Source organism: Phoxinus phoxinus, assembly GCF_949152265.1.
Source record: "Phoxinus phoxinus genome assembly, chromosome: 1".
Classification (NCBI taxonomy): Eukaryota; Metazoa; Chordata; class Actinopteri; order Cypriniformes; family Leuciscidae; genus Phoxinus; species Phoxinus phoxinus.
Window position 1 is genome coordinate 50117894 of NC_136876.1, and position 21737 is coordinate 50139630.

The window sequence follows — 21737 nt, forward strand, 5'->3', positions numbered from 1 at the left end:
TAAATGTATATTAAAGTTTTTAAAAGAAGCCATTTTCGGCTTCAGTTTCGGTTTTCGGCCAGGTGCATCCTAAATTTTCGGTATCGGTTTCGGTTTTCGGCCAAGTGCATCCTAACTTACATTTATATATTAATATTACAAATATTCAGTTATCTTACATCATTAATGATATTGTATATCAGAGATTTTGTGGCACCCCTAGCCATTCTATTGTCATTCTAGACAACCAGTTTGGGAACCATTGATTTTATTTATTCCTAGCCAGAATCTTGTTTCAGTTTTCATCAAAATTGATAAATTCAGTGCATCAGTAATTTAAAGGATATCTGTCAATATAACATTGATGCAACACATGTAACAAAACTCATTCCTGTGTAAATGGAGATCTAACAGAGAAATGACAGACAGAAGCATAAGAAAGCACTATTTAACAAAGACACTTTAACTGTAAGGCCCGGCTCGATCGGCCCAATGGAGGCATCCAATCAGCGGGGGAAGATCTCTGCGCGTTACTGTCTTTCCTCGTGGCAAAGTAATTTGATTAAATGAAATACATTTTCTCATGTAATAATTCATTATTTCATCTGACTCCATAAACTAAAAGGTTTTAATGAGATCTGTGCATCATTAAATGTGAATTGTTTGACTATTCTTTTTAACTCTTTATTGAAAATAATGTCAGAGTCGATTAGAATAAAATCAAATGTTAACAATTTATTATGCCAGGTAAATGTACCACGCCAATTGCATAATCAGTTCAAAGATAATAGACACAAACATCAAACGCTCTGGAATAAAGAGAGAAGATGCAACACCTTGACATTATAAAATACATGATTATAAAATACATGACGTGAAGTGTTTTGCTTACACTTCGCATCACGGGCTGGTCTGGGTTAAAGAATCGTGCAGAGCCTCTTGTTGCATTTCATTATATAGACAGAAAGGTCCTTTGTCTTCTCAGGGACTGCTCGCTCCTCAACCAGACTGCCTAATTTCTCCATTCTTACAGTTAAAGTGAGAGGATTCCTTTCTCGACTTCCACTTGTTACTTGTTATACATGTTAAAGAGCTAAAGCCATATGTAACATTTCTGAACCTTTGTGCATTCTGTGTGAATGTGTCTCTCACCCTACATGATGATACTCACACAGGGTCAAAGGTCACTGCTCCACCAATGAACTTTGCAGTCTTCATGGAAACACAGTTGGATACTGGAGAAGCTGCTCTCTTTCTCTTCCTGTTGTGGATACTGAGGAGAAAAACAGAATTATTTTAAATGGTTTCTGTGCAGATTTGTTTTGTTTGCTCCATTAAATTAACATTGAACAACACTGTAATTTATAGAGCAGTATGTGTATTATGCATCGTTTTAGAGAGAAAACATGTTTTAATAATGGTAGGGTAAATGAGGTAAAAGGTGCATTTGATTTTATTCTCCTTTAAACCACTAGATGGCACAAAAAAACTAAACATCCATGTTTCAAGATGCACATGGACATTTGGCTGATCCTTCATGCAATCGTGAAGGCAGCAGTGCAACGTTGATTCTGTGCTAAATTGATCAAATATTTCATTGTTTTTAAAGTGTTATTGATTTAATTAGCCATTGAGAATCTCTCAAATTAATATATTTTGGGGGGAAAATATTCCCCACCAGTGCTTTAAAAAAAAAAGTTGCAAGCCACTGCCAGTGTTTTTGTAGCCTGGTTCTACCAGACTCTCGTACATTTGTACAGAGAGTCTGGCCTCTCTCCATTGACAAGCGTTAACTTCCTTGAAGTTGAAAACTATTGGATCTGCCATAACTGCCAGGATCAGAGTCACTCTGGATCTGCCATAACCAATCGCTAACGTTTGGTCGTGACGTATGACAACTCAAACTAGCGCACAACCTCAACATCATCGTTCTCAGCCACTCCCTCTGTTCGCTGATTGGACCTGCAAAAAAATTATCGGAGAAAACCCAAGAATATACCACAATCCCAGACCTAATACTGAAGGAAAATGAAAATTGAGCGGAAGTACGTAGTAGGGCGGAGCCAGCCTAGTGTTTTTGATCATTTTCACAAAAATGTCATGGCCCCCAGAATATTTTGTTGTGTGAATATCTGAGCATGCAATATATCAAAAGAAAAAACAGACCATTTGCTTTTAAACAACAAAAAAACTTTTATTCGAGCTTCATACATTATTTTTTATTAACACTTAAATGTGTGTGTCTTCCAGAGGATTCCTGAGGCAACATCATTCATCTGAACCAAAGAATGCTGACATGAATCAAAATAGCTATGTGGTTTTGTGCAAATAGGAGACAGACATTATCTGTTAAGCTGCTTTTAAACAGTTTATATTGCAAAATATATATATATATATATATATATATATATATAAATGCGCATGTTGCTCACGGCAAAGGAATATTGCGGGTTCAGTAAAAGTGAAGCTCAATCGACATTTGTGGGATAATGTTCATTACCACAAAAATACCTATTTTCTTAAAATAAAATAAAAACTTTGCAACGAAAAAGAGGGATGGATCAAGATTTATATTTGCTCTATCCTGAAATAACATTGAACATGTTTGGATTTGCTAGAAGGTACTTGGTCTGAGAAGTTTGAGAACCTCTGAATTGGTTTTTAGGAGTGGCAACTACTTATTGTAAGTAACGTTTATTTATAGCACCTTTCACAGACAAGGAAGGGTCACACAGTGCTTTACATTAAAAAAATTCAAATAATAATAATAATACTAAAATAATCCGAAGGAAAACAATAGGGCCTTCACCTTTTCAAGGCTTTTTCTAGTTATAATATGAAAGGTTCCAATTTACAGCGGCAAAACGTTTATGCGCATCCCGTGCGCCGAATGATGCACTTGAAGCAACTCGAAGTCACAGCGTGCAGCGCTTCGTATTGAAAGGTTAAAAGGACAAAGCGAAGAGATACAGTATTTGATGCTTACTGTATTATATCTATGCAACAGTTTATTGAGCCTTTTCTTTTAACAGTTTTAAATTTCAGTTACAGTGCGCATGAAGAACAATTCATAGTGCTGTAAGAATTGAAATGGGAAGCTTTAAATAAAGTTAGATGGTACGCGAGATATCGCGAGTGTAAGCAAAAGAAAAAGGTGAGAAGGGGGAGGAGTAATGAGAGAGAGGAAATATGAATGGAGAAGTGCACGATGTAATCGGGTGGAACGATGTAGAGTGATAGTTAAGAGATATGTTGAAATAAACACTGAGTTTTGAGCACAGAAGATTTGTTCTGACTCCTCTATCCAGTGACCACGACAGATCCAGGAAATAGCCAAGAACCCACGCATAATACTCGGTAAGCACGAATTCCTAAAGACCCGCAAATCCGAGTATTACACTGGTGGCAGCGCTGGTAGGCTATTTTTATCTTTTATGGACATTTGCTGTTTGACTCTGAACAACGTAAAATCTCCACATCAACCTGCAGGCACGTTAATATTGCTCATAATATTTTACGTGCTATATTTTTGCAAGTTCGGATTACGTGCCATTTTTTTTTCCTCCTCTCGCCGTTGCTCGCACACAAAATGTCGGATGGTGAGCATGATATCGTGGAGCAGCCGCAACCGCATAACGTGATGGCTGGTACAAATTCACATGTGCCCTTCAGAATTGATCTTCCTGCTCCCTTTTCGGGCGATAATGCTGAACCATTCGGCTCCTGGATACAGAGATTTGAAGTTGCACTTAATGTCTCTGCTACACCACCAGATAAAGCTAAACTTCTCCCTGCTAAACTCACGGGACCCGCATTTGCATATTGGCAGTCTCTCTCCCCTGCTGTTAAAGCAGACTATGATCTGACCAAGGCCAGTTTAGGTGCCGTTTTTGGACGTACCACGTTTTTGGCCACATTCCAAACATATTTGAATGCCCGTCTCCGCAAGCCTCTGGAGCCTCTCGAAGTTTATGCAGCTGAGCTCACCAGCTTAGTGACGGAAGCTTTTCCTCAGTATGATGTCACAGCTCGAAATTGTGAAATTTTTCGTCGATTTCTTACTGGCTTAGATCCTGCACTTCAATTAAAAATACATGAGCATGGAGCAGTGACCTTGGAAAATGCTTTAAAAATTGCCAGTCAATGTGAACGTGCACAGTTGGCCATCAGCATAGCCAATCCAACGGCTATTATGCCAGCGACTATGCATCAGCAGCCTTTATCTGCCACAGCGACGCCAATGCCCATCACAGATCTGGCGTCTGCCATCGCTGACCTCCGGATGGACCTGCATACTTTACGCCAGTCTCACGAGCGTCGGACTGAAGACCGCCTGGACGTACTCTCACAACAGATCGCCAACCTTCAGCACAAGGTGACAGAAACTACACACGCCTGCACAGCTGTTGACTACAACCTAACAACACGGACTCGCCAGCCTGAGTGGGATGACCATCACCATCGTCGTCAGGACTGCCGCTGCCCGTCACAGCACCTACAGAGAGAACGACGACAACAACCTCATGATGACTACAGCTCCTCGCACCTCTTCTCATGATCATACTACATCTTATGAGGACCCCCATCATCAGAGCCATCGCAGCTATTCTCCCCCTCCCCTCTGTTGTGAGTCACACACACCATATCATTCACATCCTGATCAACATAGCCCCCATAGACACAATTATACACACCCTAGACCAGACCGTTCCCCCTCGAGAGAACGTCGACCCCATTTGGTCTATGAGGACAGACCACACGCCACTCGCTCGCCCTCACCAAACTCACATTACAGGCAGTCTACTTATCGCACCCACCGCTCACCATCACCAGCTCCGCATTACAAACAGCCACCACACTCTCACACATCCCCTACCCGCCATGTACATTTTTCTCAAGTCAAAAGAGATACTGCCCCTCCTTCGCCACATCAGGGAAACGAGTAGAAGCTGTCATTGGGGACCAAATGTCAGCTCCAGCACACTCTATGGTCCACTCTGATGATATGCACTATACATGCGGGCACCTACACCATTCATTCAAGTTACGCTGGCTGGCACCGAAATCTACGCTCTAGTCGATACCGGTTCGGGTTTATCCCTCATTACGGACGACTGTCGTAGGTCGATCCCAGCCTTGGCATCTCAACATATTAATAAGTCATTCGTGTTGGCCTCCTCAGTCACAGGACAACCATTAGACATACTGGGCTCTGTAACAGCCCTTGTGCATATTGGGGATGCCACATTTTCTCACATTTTTCACATAACACGAACAGCAACCCATCTCATGGTCAAACATGCAGTTACGGTCGATATACCACATAAACAGCTACGATTGTATGACACCACAGTATTTCTCTCACCGCCACAGTCATTCATTCCAGTACAGGGCGCAGCCATCACTATCGCACAAGTAACGGTGTCGCCAATGTCAGAAACGACTATCTCAGTTTCTATTAAAGACGGTGCTGTCGCAAACCCATTCACAGACTCATATGTAGGTATTGTAGAGCCTCAGTCTCCCCAGGCTGTGTCTTTAGGCATTGCGCGCACTCTAACGTTGATTCAAAACAGTATAGGCATCGTTAGAGTCGTTAATCCGACCAGCCAACCGGTCTCTTTAGAGGCGGGATGCCCCGTGGGCCAGTTTTTCTCCATAACAGGAAAAACACAGGATGAATACGTACTAGTCTCATTAGTAACCACCTCCACTGACAAACCACGTACTGTTCAGGACACGCTTTTAGCAGACACCTGCTTAGATGCAGACCAGCAGTCGTTGCTTAAGGATTTGCTAACAGAATTTGCTGACATTTTTAGTTCACATCCACACGATTACGGACGGACCGATTTAGTCACACACAGCATTAACACAGGAGACGCAGCGCCAATGGAGTTTAATGGAGTTGGTGCTCCGTGGTCTTCATTGGAGCATTTGCTTGATTTATTTAGACGACATAATCGTTTACAGCGCAGACTTCGCACAACATCTGAAACACTTGCGCGACGTCTTTGGACGCTTCCGTTCCGTCCGACTTAAACTCAAGCCATCTAAGTGCCATCTGGCATGCTCCTCGTTACGTTTTTGGGCCATCGTGTCTCCAGCGCCGGAGTTGAGCCTGACCCATCAAACATCGAGAAAGTTAAGAAGTGGCCAATTCCATCGTCCGCCACACATGTCAGGGCTTTCTTAGGATTATGTTCGTATTACCGAAGGTTTATCAAAAACTTCGCTCATACAGCAGAGCCCTTACACCGGTTAACACACAAGGGTGTTGCGTTCACTTGGTCAGTTCAGGCGGATGAATCGTTTCGCGTCTTAAAGGAAGCATTGACGTCGCTGCCTATTATGGCGTTTCCGAACCTTTCGATACCCTTCCTACTTTACACAGACGCGTCCCTGTATTCAGTTGGCTCTGTCCTCTCACAGCACGTGGATGGCAAGGAGCATGTTATTGCATACGCCAGCCATGTGCTGTCTGCATCAGAAAGGAAATGGTCCACTTTTGATCGAGAACTATTCGCCATTGTGTGGTCAGTGCGCCATTTCCGCCACTACCTTGCGTGCCACCCATTTACTATAGTCACGGACCACAAGCCGTTGGTCGGACTAAAAAAGCTCCCTTTGGACCACGATCCAACGGGTAGACGCGCACGTTGGGCAGTCGAATTAGACCTTTATGACTGGTGCGTGCGCCACCGCGAAGGTGCCAAACACTTGAACGCAGACGCTATGTCTCGACGGCCACGGGGTGAGGTTGTTCAACAAGATAATGGCTACGAACAGGAGTCCTCCAAGTGTTCGGTCTCCACACAGACCACATTGTTCGAGCCTCAGTCAAATCCTGTGTCGACACCTCTGCAAACACCAAAAATGGATGTCAATTCTCTCGTAGTCACGCCTGTTTCAAATTATGTCACAGCAAACCTAATTCAAATTCAAAGCGACTGGAAAGCAGCAGAACGACAACGGTCTGACTCTGACTTGGCCACTGTTCTCTCATGGGTAGAAACGGGTCATAAGCCCCCCTTGTGGAGGCTTCGAAACGCGTCACCTTACATTAGGAAATTGTGGTCACAATTCAGTCGGTTAACTATACATGAAAATGTCTTGTGTAGACTGTCGCGCGAATCTCCTGCAGACGACGTCCTCCAAATTATCATTCCAACGTCCTTGGTTCCAGACATACTGACCCATGTGCATGGCGATCCTTCAGTTGGCCACTATGGACATGCTAAAACCCTGAATAGGGCTAGGCGGCTCTTTTATTGGCCCTACATGTCTGCAGACATTTCTAAACATTGTTCTCGATGCGCGGCCTGTCAGTCACGACGTTCGCCTGTGCCCCGACCACAAGCTCCGCTCATTTCCATTTCTCCTGATCGACCATTCGAAATCGTCGCCGTGGACATAACCGAGCTGCCTCCGTCGACTAAAGGCAACCGTTATGTTTTAGTGATGATGGACCTGTACACAAAATTTGTAAATCTGTATCCTTTGAAGGATCAGACAGCTATCTCTGTGGCAGGTTGCATTTTTGATCATTATATACCGCAACATGGGGTTCCAGATGCTTTGCACTCCGACCAAGGCAGACAATTTGAATCTGACCTCATTCAAAATCTCTGTAAGTTATTGGGCATTAAAAAGCTCCGCACATCTCCCTACCACGCCCAATGCGACGGCGCTGTGGAGCGTTTCAATCGCACCTTAAAAGACGAGCTTGCCAAATATCTCTTTGAGTCTGGTAGAGAATGGGACGAACACCTCCCACATGTCGCATTAGCTTACAACACCATCAATCATACCAGTACCGGGTTCACGCCATTCTTCTTAGCGCATGGACGTGAGGCCCGCGTTCCCTTGGACGTGCTATTTCAGGACGGTACCTCTGTCACTTCAGCCACATCGGGTACACCTGCAGCGTTTGCTAGTTCACTACGACACAGATTATCCTCTGCTTATCAGTCAGCAACTGCCTTCCGGGACAAAGCGCAAGGACAACAACGACATTATTATGATTGTCATGTGAAGTACAGTCCATACAAGGTGGGCGACTTGGTACTCCTTGATGACCCAGCCAACAAGCATAACAAACTACGTCCTCGCTGGGTGGGTCCTTATGAGGTTTTACATTCAATAGCACCTCTTGGTAGTCTTACCCCTGTGGATTTTGCTGTTCGTGATACTTCCAAACCACACGCCAAGACCAAAATCATTCACTATAACCGCATGAAGCCATACATTACTGAGCACTCACAAACACACGCACCCCCCTCGCCTCAGTTAACCGCCAGACCAAACACTCTGAACACACTATCAGGTCTCCTTCCACCTCATGTTACACCAATGGCCCCAGGACCTCCCGCTGGACCCCCCAGGCCACGTTTGCCAGCAGCACACCAACCTTTGCCGCAGTACGGCCCCTTACCTGATGTTTCAAAGGACAATGCTAGAGACAGTTGCCCCGCACCTTCCTTGGTACATCCCTCCCAAATGCCAACTTCGATTGTAGTGGGAGTACCCGCTGGTTCCCCAGTGTCCCCTGTCACGCAGTCCTCCACACCACACGAACGTCTAAGGTTGCGTCGAATGCCGGCTTACTTGAAAGACTTTCAATTGTACTAAATGGTGTACTTTGAGGTTCTGATGTGACTTGGTTCTATCATTATACAGTGGGCATAGTATAACGAGTATTTTATGGTTATACAGCAGTGAAAAATAATAATAATAATAATTATGTGTATGTTTCATGATATACACTGTTATATCACGTTCTCTTATGGGGTTTTGTGTCGACATACATAGAAATGAGGACATTTCTTATAGGAAATGGAGTATTATGTAAGAATTGAAATGGGAAGCTTTAAATAAAGTTAGATGGTACGCGAGATATCGTAAAGAAAAGAAAAAGGTGAGAAGGGGGAGGAGTAATGAGAGAGAGGAAATATGAATGGAGAAGTGCACGATGTAATTGGGTGGAACGGTGTAGAGTGATAGTTAAGAGATATGTTGAAATAAACACTGAGTTTTGAGCACAGAAGATTGGTTCTGACTCCTCTATCCAGTGACCACGACAGATCCAGGAAACAGCCAAGAACCCACGCATAATACTCGGTAAGCACGAATTCCTAAAGACCCGCAAATCCGAGTATTACAGTGCTCTCTACTCCAGTGCTGTAATCTAACAGAACTAACGCAATAAACTCCAGTAAGATAAAGTCATTTTATGCAAACCATAGACCATTATCTACAAATAAAGTATAATAATAATGTGAACATTGATCTTAGAGAGAGTGTCATCGTATTATTTGTAACTGAATGCGACGCGTTGTTTGAATTGTGAATGGAGAATGACAGGAGAGATGAGTTTCCATTAACTTTAACTTAACGACTTAAATATTAATTTTTACCTCACATTATGCTATCGAATGACTTTAGAAGTCTTGGAATATAGTGCATGAAAACTTTATGGTGCTTTACAATGTTTTTTATGCCTTTTAGTGGGGCTTAACAATAACACAATAGTATGCACAATTATCGGACCTCACTGAGAAGCTGCAGCCGTGGCGGGAGGATTTTTGGTGTGGCGGCCCACCACGGCAGAATGAATGTAGCGGAAACACTGCTGTTCAATGGTTTCTGAGATTAGTGGGTTTATTATTTGAGTCACATTTACTCATCAGTTCAGTTCAATAGCAGTGCAAAGTTCATCAGTTATGAAGAACTCAATTCAGCAAAAGAATAAGCAGATCAACAGAAGTTATTCAGCTCAACAAGTCAGTTCAATGTGGATTCACTTCAGTTCAATAAGTGTCAATGTTCCAGAGATCATCAATTCTGAAATAAATTCAATTCACCTATAAAGCAGATTGTCAAAGACAATAATGTCATTATCCAGCACAATTTAATGCAAGCTTTTGTATGGAAGTAAATTAATGACAAATGTTTTTGAAACAAAAAGCCTGTTGAATTGCACTACTTGAAAAACATATTCATTGCATTTACCAAGCTAGCATTTTAATGCATTGTAATTTTAGGACTTGCATTTTTTATTGGCTCAAATTCAACATGGTTGCATATTTAAGCTGTGTCTATTTCAATTCAAAACATTTCAAACACATTTTCAATGAGATCAAAAACAGCCCTCATAATAATCACAAATACTCTTACATTTCTATAAATTAGTTTTTATGAATGAATAAATGGCTTGCTCTAACTCTAATCTTCGTCAACAACACGTGCTTGCACCCCCTGCTGGTGATATAGAGTAGACTAACAGAAGATGGAGATTGTGCTTGGTAATCTACTGCTTTTCCTGCAGTTCTTGGATGTCAATGTTGAATTTACTGTCGAATTTGAACCACTGAATTTGTGGAAGCGAATTTGTAAAGCGAAATAAAATGGACCGAAAATTGCCTGTTGAATATTATAGGTTGTATTTTTAAACAGTTTGAATATTTTTGAAGTGAAATATGAAAGGTGAATATGGATTATTGAATTTTTAATAATGAAAATGTGTTTGAAATGTTTTGAATTGAAATATTCACAGCTTAAATATACAACCATGTTGAATTTGAGCCAATAAAAAATGCAAGTCCTAAAATTACAATGCATTAAAATGCAAGCATGGTAAATGCAATTGTAGTGCAATTCAACAGGCTTTTTGTTTCAAAAAAACTTTTGTCATTAATTTACTTCCATTCTTTTGTCACTGCAGCAAGTCGATAAATCGATAATTCTATCATTAGAAACATTATATAAACCCTCTTCACATAAAAAGGAACATTTCTAAACTATAACAAACTGAGCATTACATCTATGTATTAATGTAAAATAGTGTAAATTGAACTTAAATTTGAAGAGTTTATTTGCAAAACCAGAAACTCTGCATTCCAGATATCAATCAAACTGCAGGTGGGTTGTTTTAAGCAATAATAACTCAAAATAAATACAGGTAACTTACAAAATTAAAGTTCATTGAAAGAATGTTTTTTATATATATTAAAAGTTAATATTTTTTAGCCAAAGCAGATTAAACAAAACCAAGTAATTGCTATGATATATATAATAAAACACTCAGGTAATCTCCTCAGCTGACATAGACGCCTGACATGCTTTGTTTTTGTGATTTAACACACACTACCAGGAGCTTTTCCCTCACCACTGTAACGCGCTGCTTTAGCAAGGTTGTGTGAAAAAGTTTCAGCTTTAATTTTCCTTTTACGCCCTGAAGAAGATATCACGAGTTCATCAAGTTCGCTGAAATAATCAATCCTCGATCACTTTTAGGCCCCATCCACACTACTGCGTTTTCGTTTAGAAACGGAGACCTTTTGCTACATTTGCACCTCCCGTCCAGACTACAACGGCAAAAACGCAGACCTAAAACGGAGAAGTTTAGAAACGCTGCCAACCCCGTTTTGCGTTTTGAAACTCCGGAGGGCGTTTTAGTGAAGACGGTCAAAACGGGGGACTTTAGAAACGATGACGCAGAGGCTCACGCTCGGCTCTATGATTGGGTGTCATCAGTCGTGGCGTATCCTTCCCTGATTCGTCAGCCACCCATCACATGACCCGTCCCCAGGAAGAAAACATACAAAAACAGCCTGGACTACGTAACGTTAGTGACTGCAACATGGATAACGAATTACAAGTAGGGATGTCAATTTTCACAAATTCCCATGATCGTTTAAATTAGCGATCAATTAATCGATTAATCGTTAGCCTTAATACTGCACATGCGTCTGCTGCAGTGATGGCCAACAGCGAGACAGGCTCTGCAAATCCTGCTCAACATGCGATGTTCCTCACCAAATGAATGAGAATGTTTTTTAATCTAAATAAAGGTCTAGTAGGATTGTAAAATGTTTCGATGTGATTGATCATTTAATTAAATTAATTATTTAATAATCAAATATAATTACTACTAGTAATACAACGCGTCACCAGCGTCCACCGCCTCAGATGCAGTGTGTGACTGTGGACGTGCTCTCCCTGAACACCGCACTGAACACGGCAACTAAACCCAATGCATTCACAACTATTCAATACAATAGTGTTCTCATGTTATGTAATATGACAGTCCCAAATTATTCATTGTTATTATTAGTCGTGCATTTCTGCTTGAGCTGCGCGCGCTGAATGAATAGGCTAGCACTTAGTTTGCTAGCGCGTTATTTAACTCAAAGAAACGCATCCTATATAAGATTCATCAGATATATACAAAATAAACATAATATTACAAATTATTTCTGCACAAAATGACGCGAATGCACAAGTGAACTTGAACTAAGTTACGTGCCATTCATTCAGAATGATCATGTTGTGGACGCGCTCTTCCTGGAGCAACGCGACACGGCAACTAAACTCAAATAATGCACAATGTTTTATTACAATATTGTTCTCTTTACAATGTTATGTAATATGACAGTCCTCCCAATAGTCATTATTAGTCGTGCAGTGCCGTTTGAGCCGCGCGTGCTGAAGCTGATCACGCGCACTACAGCGTTCATTCAAGGGATGCATCCAATATAAGATAAATCAGATATAGATCGGCATACACAAAATAAACAATATTACAACTTACATTTGCACAAAACAAAAGGCTGCGAATGAACACGCAAACTTAGTTATAATAAAGGTGTAAAATGGTCCCAAACAAAACGCACTCACTTTGTTTCGCGGTTGAGATGACCTGCTTAATGATGATCGAGAAGTTGTATCGATTAAATGTATTATCGACAATTAATCGATCTTTGATTAAAGGTAGGGTAGGTCAGAATTGTCTAAAAAAATGTATTCAAATTTGTTTAAACTGTCTTTATATACCATTACATAATTAAAATGCAAGTACTCTGAAATAGAGTATAAAAAACTGAGTGACTCTAGTGTATTTAATCTTCAATAAACACAGCTCATTAATTCCATTCACTCCCACCTAAACACGGGTGCGCGACTGCGCGCACGTGGGCAGAGCCAGTAATAGCGGCAATAGTCATGGCGACCGAGAGTGACAGTCGCGCAAGCCAATCACTTGTTTCGTCCCGGTAGGAATTAATGAGCTGTGTTTTTTGAAGATTAAATACACTATAGTCACTCAATTTATATACTCTCTTTTTCAAAGTACTTACATTTTAATTATGTATTGGTATTAGGGGTGGGCGATATCTTGATATTTACGATGTATCGAGATATTTTTTAAACTCGATATGTATTTTGACATATCGTATATATCGATATAATGTTTATATTTAATTTTGATTACGCCACTTTGCTTGTTTGCATTCTCTGTGCTGTGCTCGCTCGCTCCCGCTCGCCCCCCGCTCCCTTGCTTTTGTTCCCCCTCCCCTCGCGTGTTGTCTCATTTGATTTAACATGGCGGCGCCCACAACCAGCCCGGAGGCTACAGATTCAGAACTCGTCTCAAAAAAAAGGACAACTGGCTCCATTATATGGAGATACTTCGGTTTTAAGGCGTCGGACGAACAGCAGACAGATGTCTACTGCCGTGAATGCCGAAAGTTGGTTCCAACCAAAGCTTCTAGCACCACAAACCTTTTTCACCATTTACAGACAAGACACAAGCTCGCATACGAGGAGTGCAACAGATTAAGGATCCCGGCCACTAAACCCACTAGCTCTGGCAACACTCCACACACTACACAGATAACACTACACAATGCTTTAACGCGGAGTGTAGAATATGAAAGAAAGAGCGCTAGGTGGTGTAGCATCACAAAGTCTGTGGCATTTCATATAGCGGTGGACATGGCACCCATTTCCATCGTTGAACAACGTGGCTTTATACGCATGCTAAAAACACTTGATCCAAGATACAGTTTACCTAGTCGGCATTACTTTGCGAGACAAGAACTCCCGCGTCTGTACACTACGGAGAGAGAGCGTCTTGCTTCCGAATTAGAGAAGGTTACTGACTATGCCCTGACTACAGACATGTGGAGCAGCAGGACATGCGAGCCTTACATGTGCGTCACCATACATTATATTTTGGACTGGAAGATTAAAAGTGCATGCCTTCAAACCACATATTTCCCACAAGATCACACGGGGGAAAATATCGCAGAGGCCCTCAGAGACGTAACAACCACCTGGATGTTAAATCCAAATGGACCCGTGGCCCACTGACAACGAAGCAAATATAAAAAAACGTCTGCGCAGTCCAAAACAACAACTGGCAGAGGATGCAATGTTTTGGTCACAGACTACATTTGGCGATTGGTGAGTGGAATATACCTGGTCTTACATGGGCGTATGTGTGTGTGTGTGTGTGTGTGTGCACACATGTACACCGGAATTTTTTTTTAAATCAATTTCTTTATGGTAAGTGATTGCACAATTGATTTAAGCTACATTTTAACAAATGCATTACGTTAACGTTTAAAAGTTCAACTTATAACATTTGTTTAAATTAAGCCAAAATTAATTGTGTGCAATCACTTATCATAATGTTTTTATTAAAATCAGTGAATCATTTTTTTCAGTGTAGGTTAGTCTGCTTGGGACTGCCTGGGTGTGAAATGTTTGGTTGGGTGGAAGGGAGTGCGGCAAATAATCTGGTCTTTAAAAAAAAAACAGTGTATTGCAGAATAATTAAAAAGGTAAATGTCAAAATAATAACTTTATTACAAATTAAAAAGAAACTATACTTATTCAGTCACAAAATTAAGATATAATTAATGTCTTGAGCTATTAAACTACATTTAAAAACAATTTATTTAATTTTTGCTTTTACTGTGTTACAGGTCATGGAATGCAAGACCCTCGTATCACACGGGCCATTTCTCTCTGCAAGAAAACTGTGAGCGCATTCTCCTACAGCTGGAAAAAGCGGAGGGAGCTGGCCGAAGTGCAGGCACAGATGAATTTACCAGCTCATCAGCTCAGTACGAAGTCAACCACACGGTGGGGATCACGTCTACAAATGATAGAACGCGTCCTTGAGCAGGAAAGGGCTCTTACCAGAGTCCTGTCTGCTGACAAGAAAACAAGACCTCTGGTTCTTACCTGGCAAGACATAGAGGTGCTAGAGGCCATCCAAAGAGCACTGAAGCCCCTGCATGACTTCACTGACGCTTTGTCAGGCGAGGAGTATGTGACACTCTCCTATGTAAGACCTGTGCTCCAGCTTTTTAACAGCAGCCTCCTTGCTCCTTGTGGTGACAGTGAGCTAACAAAGTCCATCAAACACACCATCCTGACTTACTTAAATGAGAAGTATTCAGAGCCCTCTACCAGTGACTTGCTGGACATTGCTTCCTTTATAGACCCACGGTTTCAGGGGAAATATGTCAGCAGTGGGAAACTGGTTGCATTGAAAGAGAGGGTCATCTGCGAAGCACAGAGTTTGCTGGGTGATCAGGAGAGCTCTGCAGGTGTTGACAAAGCTGTGCCTCAGTCCGCACAAGTGAGTGCCATAGCAGATCCTGTGCCCCCCATTGCTAAAAAGAAAAAAAAAACACTAGCCAGCTTCTTTGTCCAAGATGCAACCCCTTACTCTTCTTCATTCACAGTCCATTGACTGAGCACCCTAGCAAAAAAGTACCTCTGTGTGCCTGCCACTAGCAGTGCGTCTGAAAGGATCTTCAGCTGCAGTGGAAATATAGTTACTTGTCAAAGGGCTGCACTGAATCCTGACACAGTAGACAGATTGGTATTCCTTGCTCAAAATATTAAAATGTAAAAGAGTTACACAAACTTTTGTTTTTTGGCTATTTGTTGATAGCTACAACAGTTAATGCAAAGATGAGGTTGAGTTGAGTTGTTTTATTTTTGAATGAAAAGGCAATATGTATTTATTTTATTTTACATTTAAATTATTATTATTTATGTTACCAGGGATTTTTTTTTTTTTATCCCTGCACTTTGTTCCTGTATGCACTGCCTACCTCAAGTTGAGTTGTTATATTTTTGAATGAAAAGGCAATATGGTATATTTCTTCCTTTATTTTACAGTTAAATTATTATTTTGTATACAGAGATTTATTTTTTTATGTTGCAGAAGCACTTTGTTCTTACATGAACCTCTTTGCACTTTAATAAAAAAAGACTTGTATTTGGCATAATTTGTTTTTGCAGTAGTTTTTGGGGGGTTATTTTTCCTGTAAAGATAGAGATATATATCGTATATCGAGATATATTTTTTGCCCCATATCGCCCAGCCCTAATTGGTATATAAAGACAGTTTAAGCCAATTTGAAAAAAAAGTTCTTTAGACAATTCTTACCTACCCAACCTTTAATCGTTGACATCACTAACTACAAGCGTTACTGACTTTGATGTCTTTTGCTAGCAGCTGTTGTGCAAATAAATTCAGCATTTTACAATGCTACAATTGCCTACATGCGCCTGTTTACACCGGCACGCGCATGCCCAGTGTTGGTGAATGGTCACGTGATCCGCGTTTTCAGTCGTTTTAATGTGGACGGAGATCAATTCTAATATGCAGCTAAAACGCTGGTGTGGACGGAGATCGTATTCGTTTTAATTCTCCGTTTCTAAACTGAAGAAACGATCTGAAGAGAAACGCAAAAGTGGCGTTGCGTTATCACTTTTTATTCTGCGTTTAGACGAGCGTTATTGGGGGGAAATCTGCGTGCATATGGTGACGCAAAAGTGTGTGAAATTGGATGTAGTGTGCACTCCAGGCGGCTAGGTGGCGATGTGAAGCACTGAGAGTGAAAGAGACACTGACACAGTTTTTCATGTTTAATGCGGTAAAGCTATTGCTTTAACCCTCGGCACTCTTCTCGTGTCGCTCAATAATGACAGATTTTTTTTTGTCAATGAAATTAATGCTATATTTTAGTTTGATAATGTTTTGTTATTTTCCTGTACTGGCGCATGCCTGTGACGTAAACACGTCCGCGACGCCTTCACTGTCTAGCAGACTTTTGCGTTTTTACCCTTTAGACGGGAACGCGACGGTGGAGCGTTTTTAAGATTTCCACTCTGGAGGGTGGTTTCACTTTTTTGCGTTTTTAAGCCCCAAAAACGCCGTCGCCGTGTAAACGAAAGACACATCCGATAAAATATTTTTACGTTTTCACCCGCGAGCGTTCTCGTGTATACAGGGCCTTAGTCAGCTTTGATGAAACTCCTCTCAGCTAGCGCATCATTTTGAAGTAACTAGCAGCCTTATCACCTGACCTGAATACTGTGCGCTGATTCTAGGGCTGGGTATCGATTCAAATTTCAAGAATCGATTCCGATTCTCAAGATCTTGAATCGATTATCATTATTCGATTCGATTCGATCCGATCTGATCCGATCTTATATTTTTAAAATCAAAAGTTTTAACTGTTCATGAACAATCAAGTGTTTGTATTAAATAACATTCACAAACATACATTAATGTTGTAAAAATGTATTGTTCACTCAATGTATTGATGTTAGATAAGGCATTAATGTTAATGAATGGTGTCTTAATGTAGTGTTACCAACTAAACAGGAGATAAAACGTGTTTTATTTGACTTAATTGACTGTCCTTTTATTTAATCCAAAACTGCGTTCATATTTAAAAGGCCTTTTAAACTAGATACAACGAACCGCACACGATACCACTTTAGGGGCCGTTCACATATCGCGTTTTATGCGCGTGCAAATTCAGTGAGAAGCACTTCAATGCATCTCAACAGGTCATGTGACAAAAACAAGCCTGTTACGGCCTTTCCGTAACAACATGGAAAGCTCGGCCGAACAGCTGATCATAGCCAAAGAGTATAGAAGTAACAAGAGGCGAAACTCCGTTGCAGTTTTGACAACAATCGCTAGATGGCGCTGCGGTCGCGCTGACGCCATTTTGGACTGAACCAACGGCTTTACCGTTAGCACAACTATACAGCATTAACAGCATTATGTCTGGAAATAATTGGAAACAAAGAAAACAGTGTTCTGCCATCAACTACCAGTATACAACCAATTAACTAGCATTTCATAGATTCACCAAAGATCCAGAGAGGTAAAGTAGAAAAGGTTTTTATTAACGTCAAAGTGAGCTAACGGCAACGATAACAGGTGCTGTAACGTTAAGCTATCCTATAACCGCAGTAACAGTTTATTATAACGTTACTTATGTGTTTGGTCGAAATTGGCTTTTTAAATCGCATATTTTCAGAGATAACACCTAACCTGGCAAATTACCGCTTTATTAATTCATTGTTATCACTAAATTAACCCTTTAACTGTCACCCCCCCCCCCCCCCCCCCCCCTCGCATAGACATGAAAATCACTATCCAAACTTAAATGGTTGTAATTCAAGAATGCTTTAAAACAAGACCAACCATATGTCTATATTCCAAAGGAGACATTTGCCAGATTATTGTTGAAGTTAAATCAATTATTATAACCGATTAATATCAGAAGATTAGTTATTCTTATTTGATTGGAAGTGGTTCATTTATTACATATTTCTGTCATATTATTATACAGATATACACTACCGTTCAAAAGTTTTGGTGGCAGTAATCCTATTTTAATTTTTTTATTTATATAATTTCGATTTCAAATAAATGATGTTCTTTTGAACTTTCCATTGTTCAAATAATCATGATTTTTTTTTATCACAGATTCCACAAAAATATTAAGCATAACATTGATAATCAGAAATGTTTCTTGAGCAACAAATATGTTTGGAAAAGTATGGAATTTGATTTTAATCATTTCCAGACCTGGATCATATGGAAAAAAATGTTTCCACTTTCCAGACTATTGACAAAATTGCAATATCCATATTGACCATTCAAATTTCTAAAAATAAAAAAGCAGAACATAAAAGCAGAGTGTTTTCATGGCAAAAGTTTAATTACACACGCAAGGTCTCTTACTCCCTCACCCTTTCTGCCGTGTGCGCAACACGGTCTGGAGCTGCGCGCTCTTGCTCGCTCGCTCTAGATTTCGGGAGATTTTAGCTAATTTGCCGGCATCAGGGAGCCGCTATCAATATGCGGGAGACTCCCGGAACTTCCGGGAGACTTTGGATGTCTGCTATAGAGATATTAAAAACGAGAAACAACTATTTAGTTCCCTTAACAGCTTTTGAATTGGAACCGGTATCGTTCAATTCTATGACGTGTTCAGTCCAAGATGGCGGAGCTGCTGCTCTGCGCACGGGTGCGTTTGTTGCAATGGAACGTTCTATTGAGTTTCGCCTCTTGTTACTTCTATACTCTTTGTCATAGCTGTACAGGGCGGCTTTTTATTTCTCATCTCAATGAATATAGTAGTAAATCTAATGCAAGGGCTAGAAATCAATTAATTATTTGATGATACTTCCTCGTCATCATGGAGAGCGCAGTTTGCACGAGTTTGCACCGCTTTCTCCTCTCAACAAGCGCGTGCTTTCCTTTTGCGTCTGCCGTTGCTATGCAACCATGAACAGAGGCGCGCCTGGAAAACGAATTTGCACGCGCAAAAAACGCGCTATGTGAACGATTCATTCCTCCTTTCTTGTCAACAAGTGGATTCAGAGAAACCGCATTAGCAGCGCCGCCGGTCGCCGTGTCTCAGTGTGTTTATGGGGAAAATGTAGGCCTGTTATTAAATCGATCCTCTGAGTTACGGATCGATCTTTAGAAATTAATATGAATATCGATTTAGAATTGGTGAATCGATTTTTTCAACACAGCACTACACACAAAAAACGCGCTATGTGAACGGCTCTTTCCTCCTTTCTGGTCAACAAGTGGATTCAGAAAAACCGCATTAGCAGCGCCGCCGGTCGCCGTGTCTCAGTGTGTTTATGGGGAAAATGTGGGCCTATTATTAAATCGATCCTCTGAGTTACGGATCGATCTTTAGAAATTAATATGAAAATCGATTCAGAATTGGTGAATCAATTTTTTCAACACAGCCCTAGCTGATTCGCTAAACTGACTAATCGGGTTGTGTTCACAAACAACAAGAGCGCTTCTCGGTTTCTGCTGTAAATCATGAACTTGCGATGACTTGACAATGGGCAATACCGTGTTCAGAATGTGCTGTATGTGGAGGATAATACACAGAAGTCAGCAAAAAACAAAATTTTAAGTTGGTGTTTATTGTGTTTTGCAAATGAACTCTTCATTGATTAACGGTGAATTAGGCCTAGTCAATTCATGACTTACAATGTCAATGCCTTTGGTTAGTTATAGTTTTTTTTTTTTATGTCTGCTTTTTTAAAACCTTCAATAAACTCACAGAAAACTGGTGAAGTGGAGCACAGAAGAAGAGCAGAAAAAAAACTAGATGAACTAGATAAGTAAGAATCATAACTACAACTTGTCTGAGTCATTGATGTTTATTTAATATTTTGAGGAGCTACTTTAGAATATTTCAACCGGAACGGTCCACTAGTGGGATCTTTTTCATTTTATTTACATTTAATGAAAGATCAGTGTAAAACTTAATTTTTTACTTATGTTGTTGCTGCTTTCACTTCAGCAATAAAATCATATGTATCTTTTATCAAAAGAGGCCAGTGGTCAAAAGCGTTCATGAAATTAAAACCCTTCAAGTTTATAAATCACCAAATGGAGTTTGAATGTCACCTAGCGGCCATATTGGCTACTGCGCCTAAAACTCCCAGAGCATATTGATAGTTTGAGACAAATTAGAAAGACAACTTGTTTGGATTTACCGCTTTGACTTGCAGTTTTAGGATGCACAGGTTTTATATTAATAGAAAATAAAAATACAGTACAGCAACCATTTAAGTTTGGATATGTAATTTTCCAGTATATGTTTAAGAATAGGGTCGCCAGTAAAAGTTATATAACTTTTAAAAGGCTATATTTATGGCCACTATCATCTATAAATATATTCAATTTGGATACATATTTTATATAACCTTTTCGCCCTTTATTTTAACAACTATTTGTGCACCCATACACACACTTGTGTTTGTGTGTGTTATTGACAGTGTTGTATTTTTTTAGGGGCGATGAATATAATGTAATATCTCGTCTAGGACGCCAACAGAATCTGGACCGGCCCTGAACTTCATGATACTCACACGGGGTCAGAGGTCACAGCAGGTCCATCACTGAGATCAGGGGGAATACGCATGGAGATGTCACTCTTCATGGACACACAGCTGGATCCTGGAGATGGTCCATCACTGAGATCAGGGGGAATACGCATGGAGATGTTACTCTTCATGGACACACAGCTGGATCCTGGAGATGGTCCATCACTGAGATCAGGGGGAATACGCATGGAGATGTTACTCTTCATGGACACACAGCTGGATCCTGGAGATGGTCCATCACTGAGATCAGGGGGAATACGCATGGAGATGTTACTCTTCATGGACACACAGCTGGATCCTGGAGATGGTCCATCACTGAGATCAGGGGGAATACGCATGGAGATATTACTCTTCATGGACACACAGCTGGATCCTGGAGATGGTCCATCACTGAGATCAGGGGGAATACGCATGGAGATGTTACTCTTCATGGACACACAGCTGGATACTGGAGATCGTCCATCACTGAGATCAGGGGGAATACCGAGCAGCTCCTCCCATAGACAGCTGTGTATCTGAGTGTGACCAGACGCCGCCTCCTCTCTCTCCTCACACACACTCATTTTACATAAAGTTTGCTCGTTCTCTTCCTCCTTGATGATGAGAGACTTTTCAGACCTGTATGTGGACACAGAAAACATGCACAAAACACAAATTAATTTTGACACATTTTATTTATGCCATTTAATTCACTTTAACGCAACATTAACAGTTTTTCTCCAGTTACT

At 40.8% G+C, this 21737-nt stretch overlaps 1 protein-coding gene across 3 annotated transcripts in view; it reads right to left on the reverse strand.

The window, feature by feature from the left end:
• LOC307003518 (uncharacterized protein) overlaps positions 1-21737 on the reverse strand; it is a 100571-nt gene that overhangs the window by 77225 nt on the left and 1609 nt on the right. For all 3 annotated transcript variants that reach the window (XM_079622073.1, XM_079622072.1, XM_079622074.1), the window contains 2 exons: positions 20995-21627; positions 1151-1252 (listed from right to left, as the gene is read on the reverse strand). In XM_079622073.1, coding sequence (XP_079478199.1) covers positions 1151-1252; positions 20995-21572 — 680 coding nt within the window. In that variant the 5' untranslated portion in view covers positions 21573-21627. The remainder of the gene's footprint in view (positions 1-1150; positions 1253-20994; positions 21628-21737) is intronic.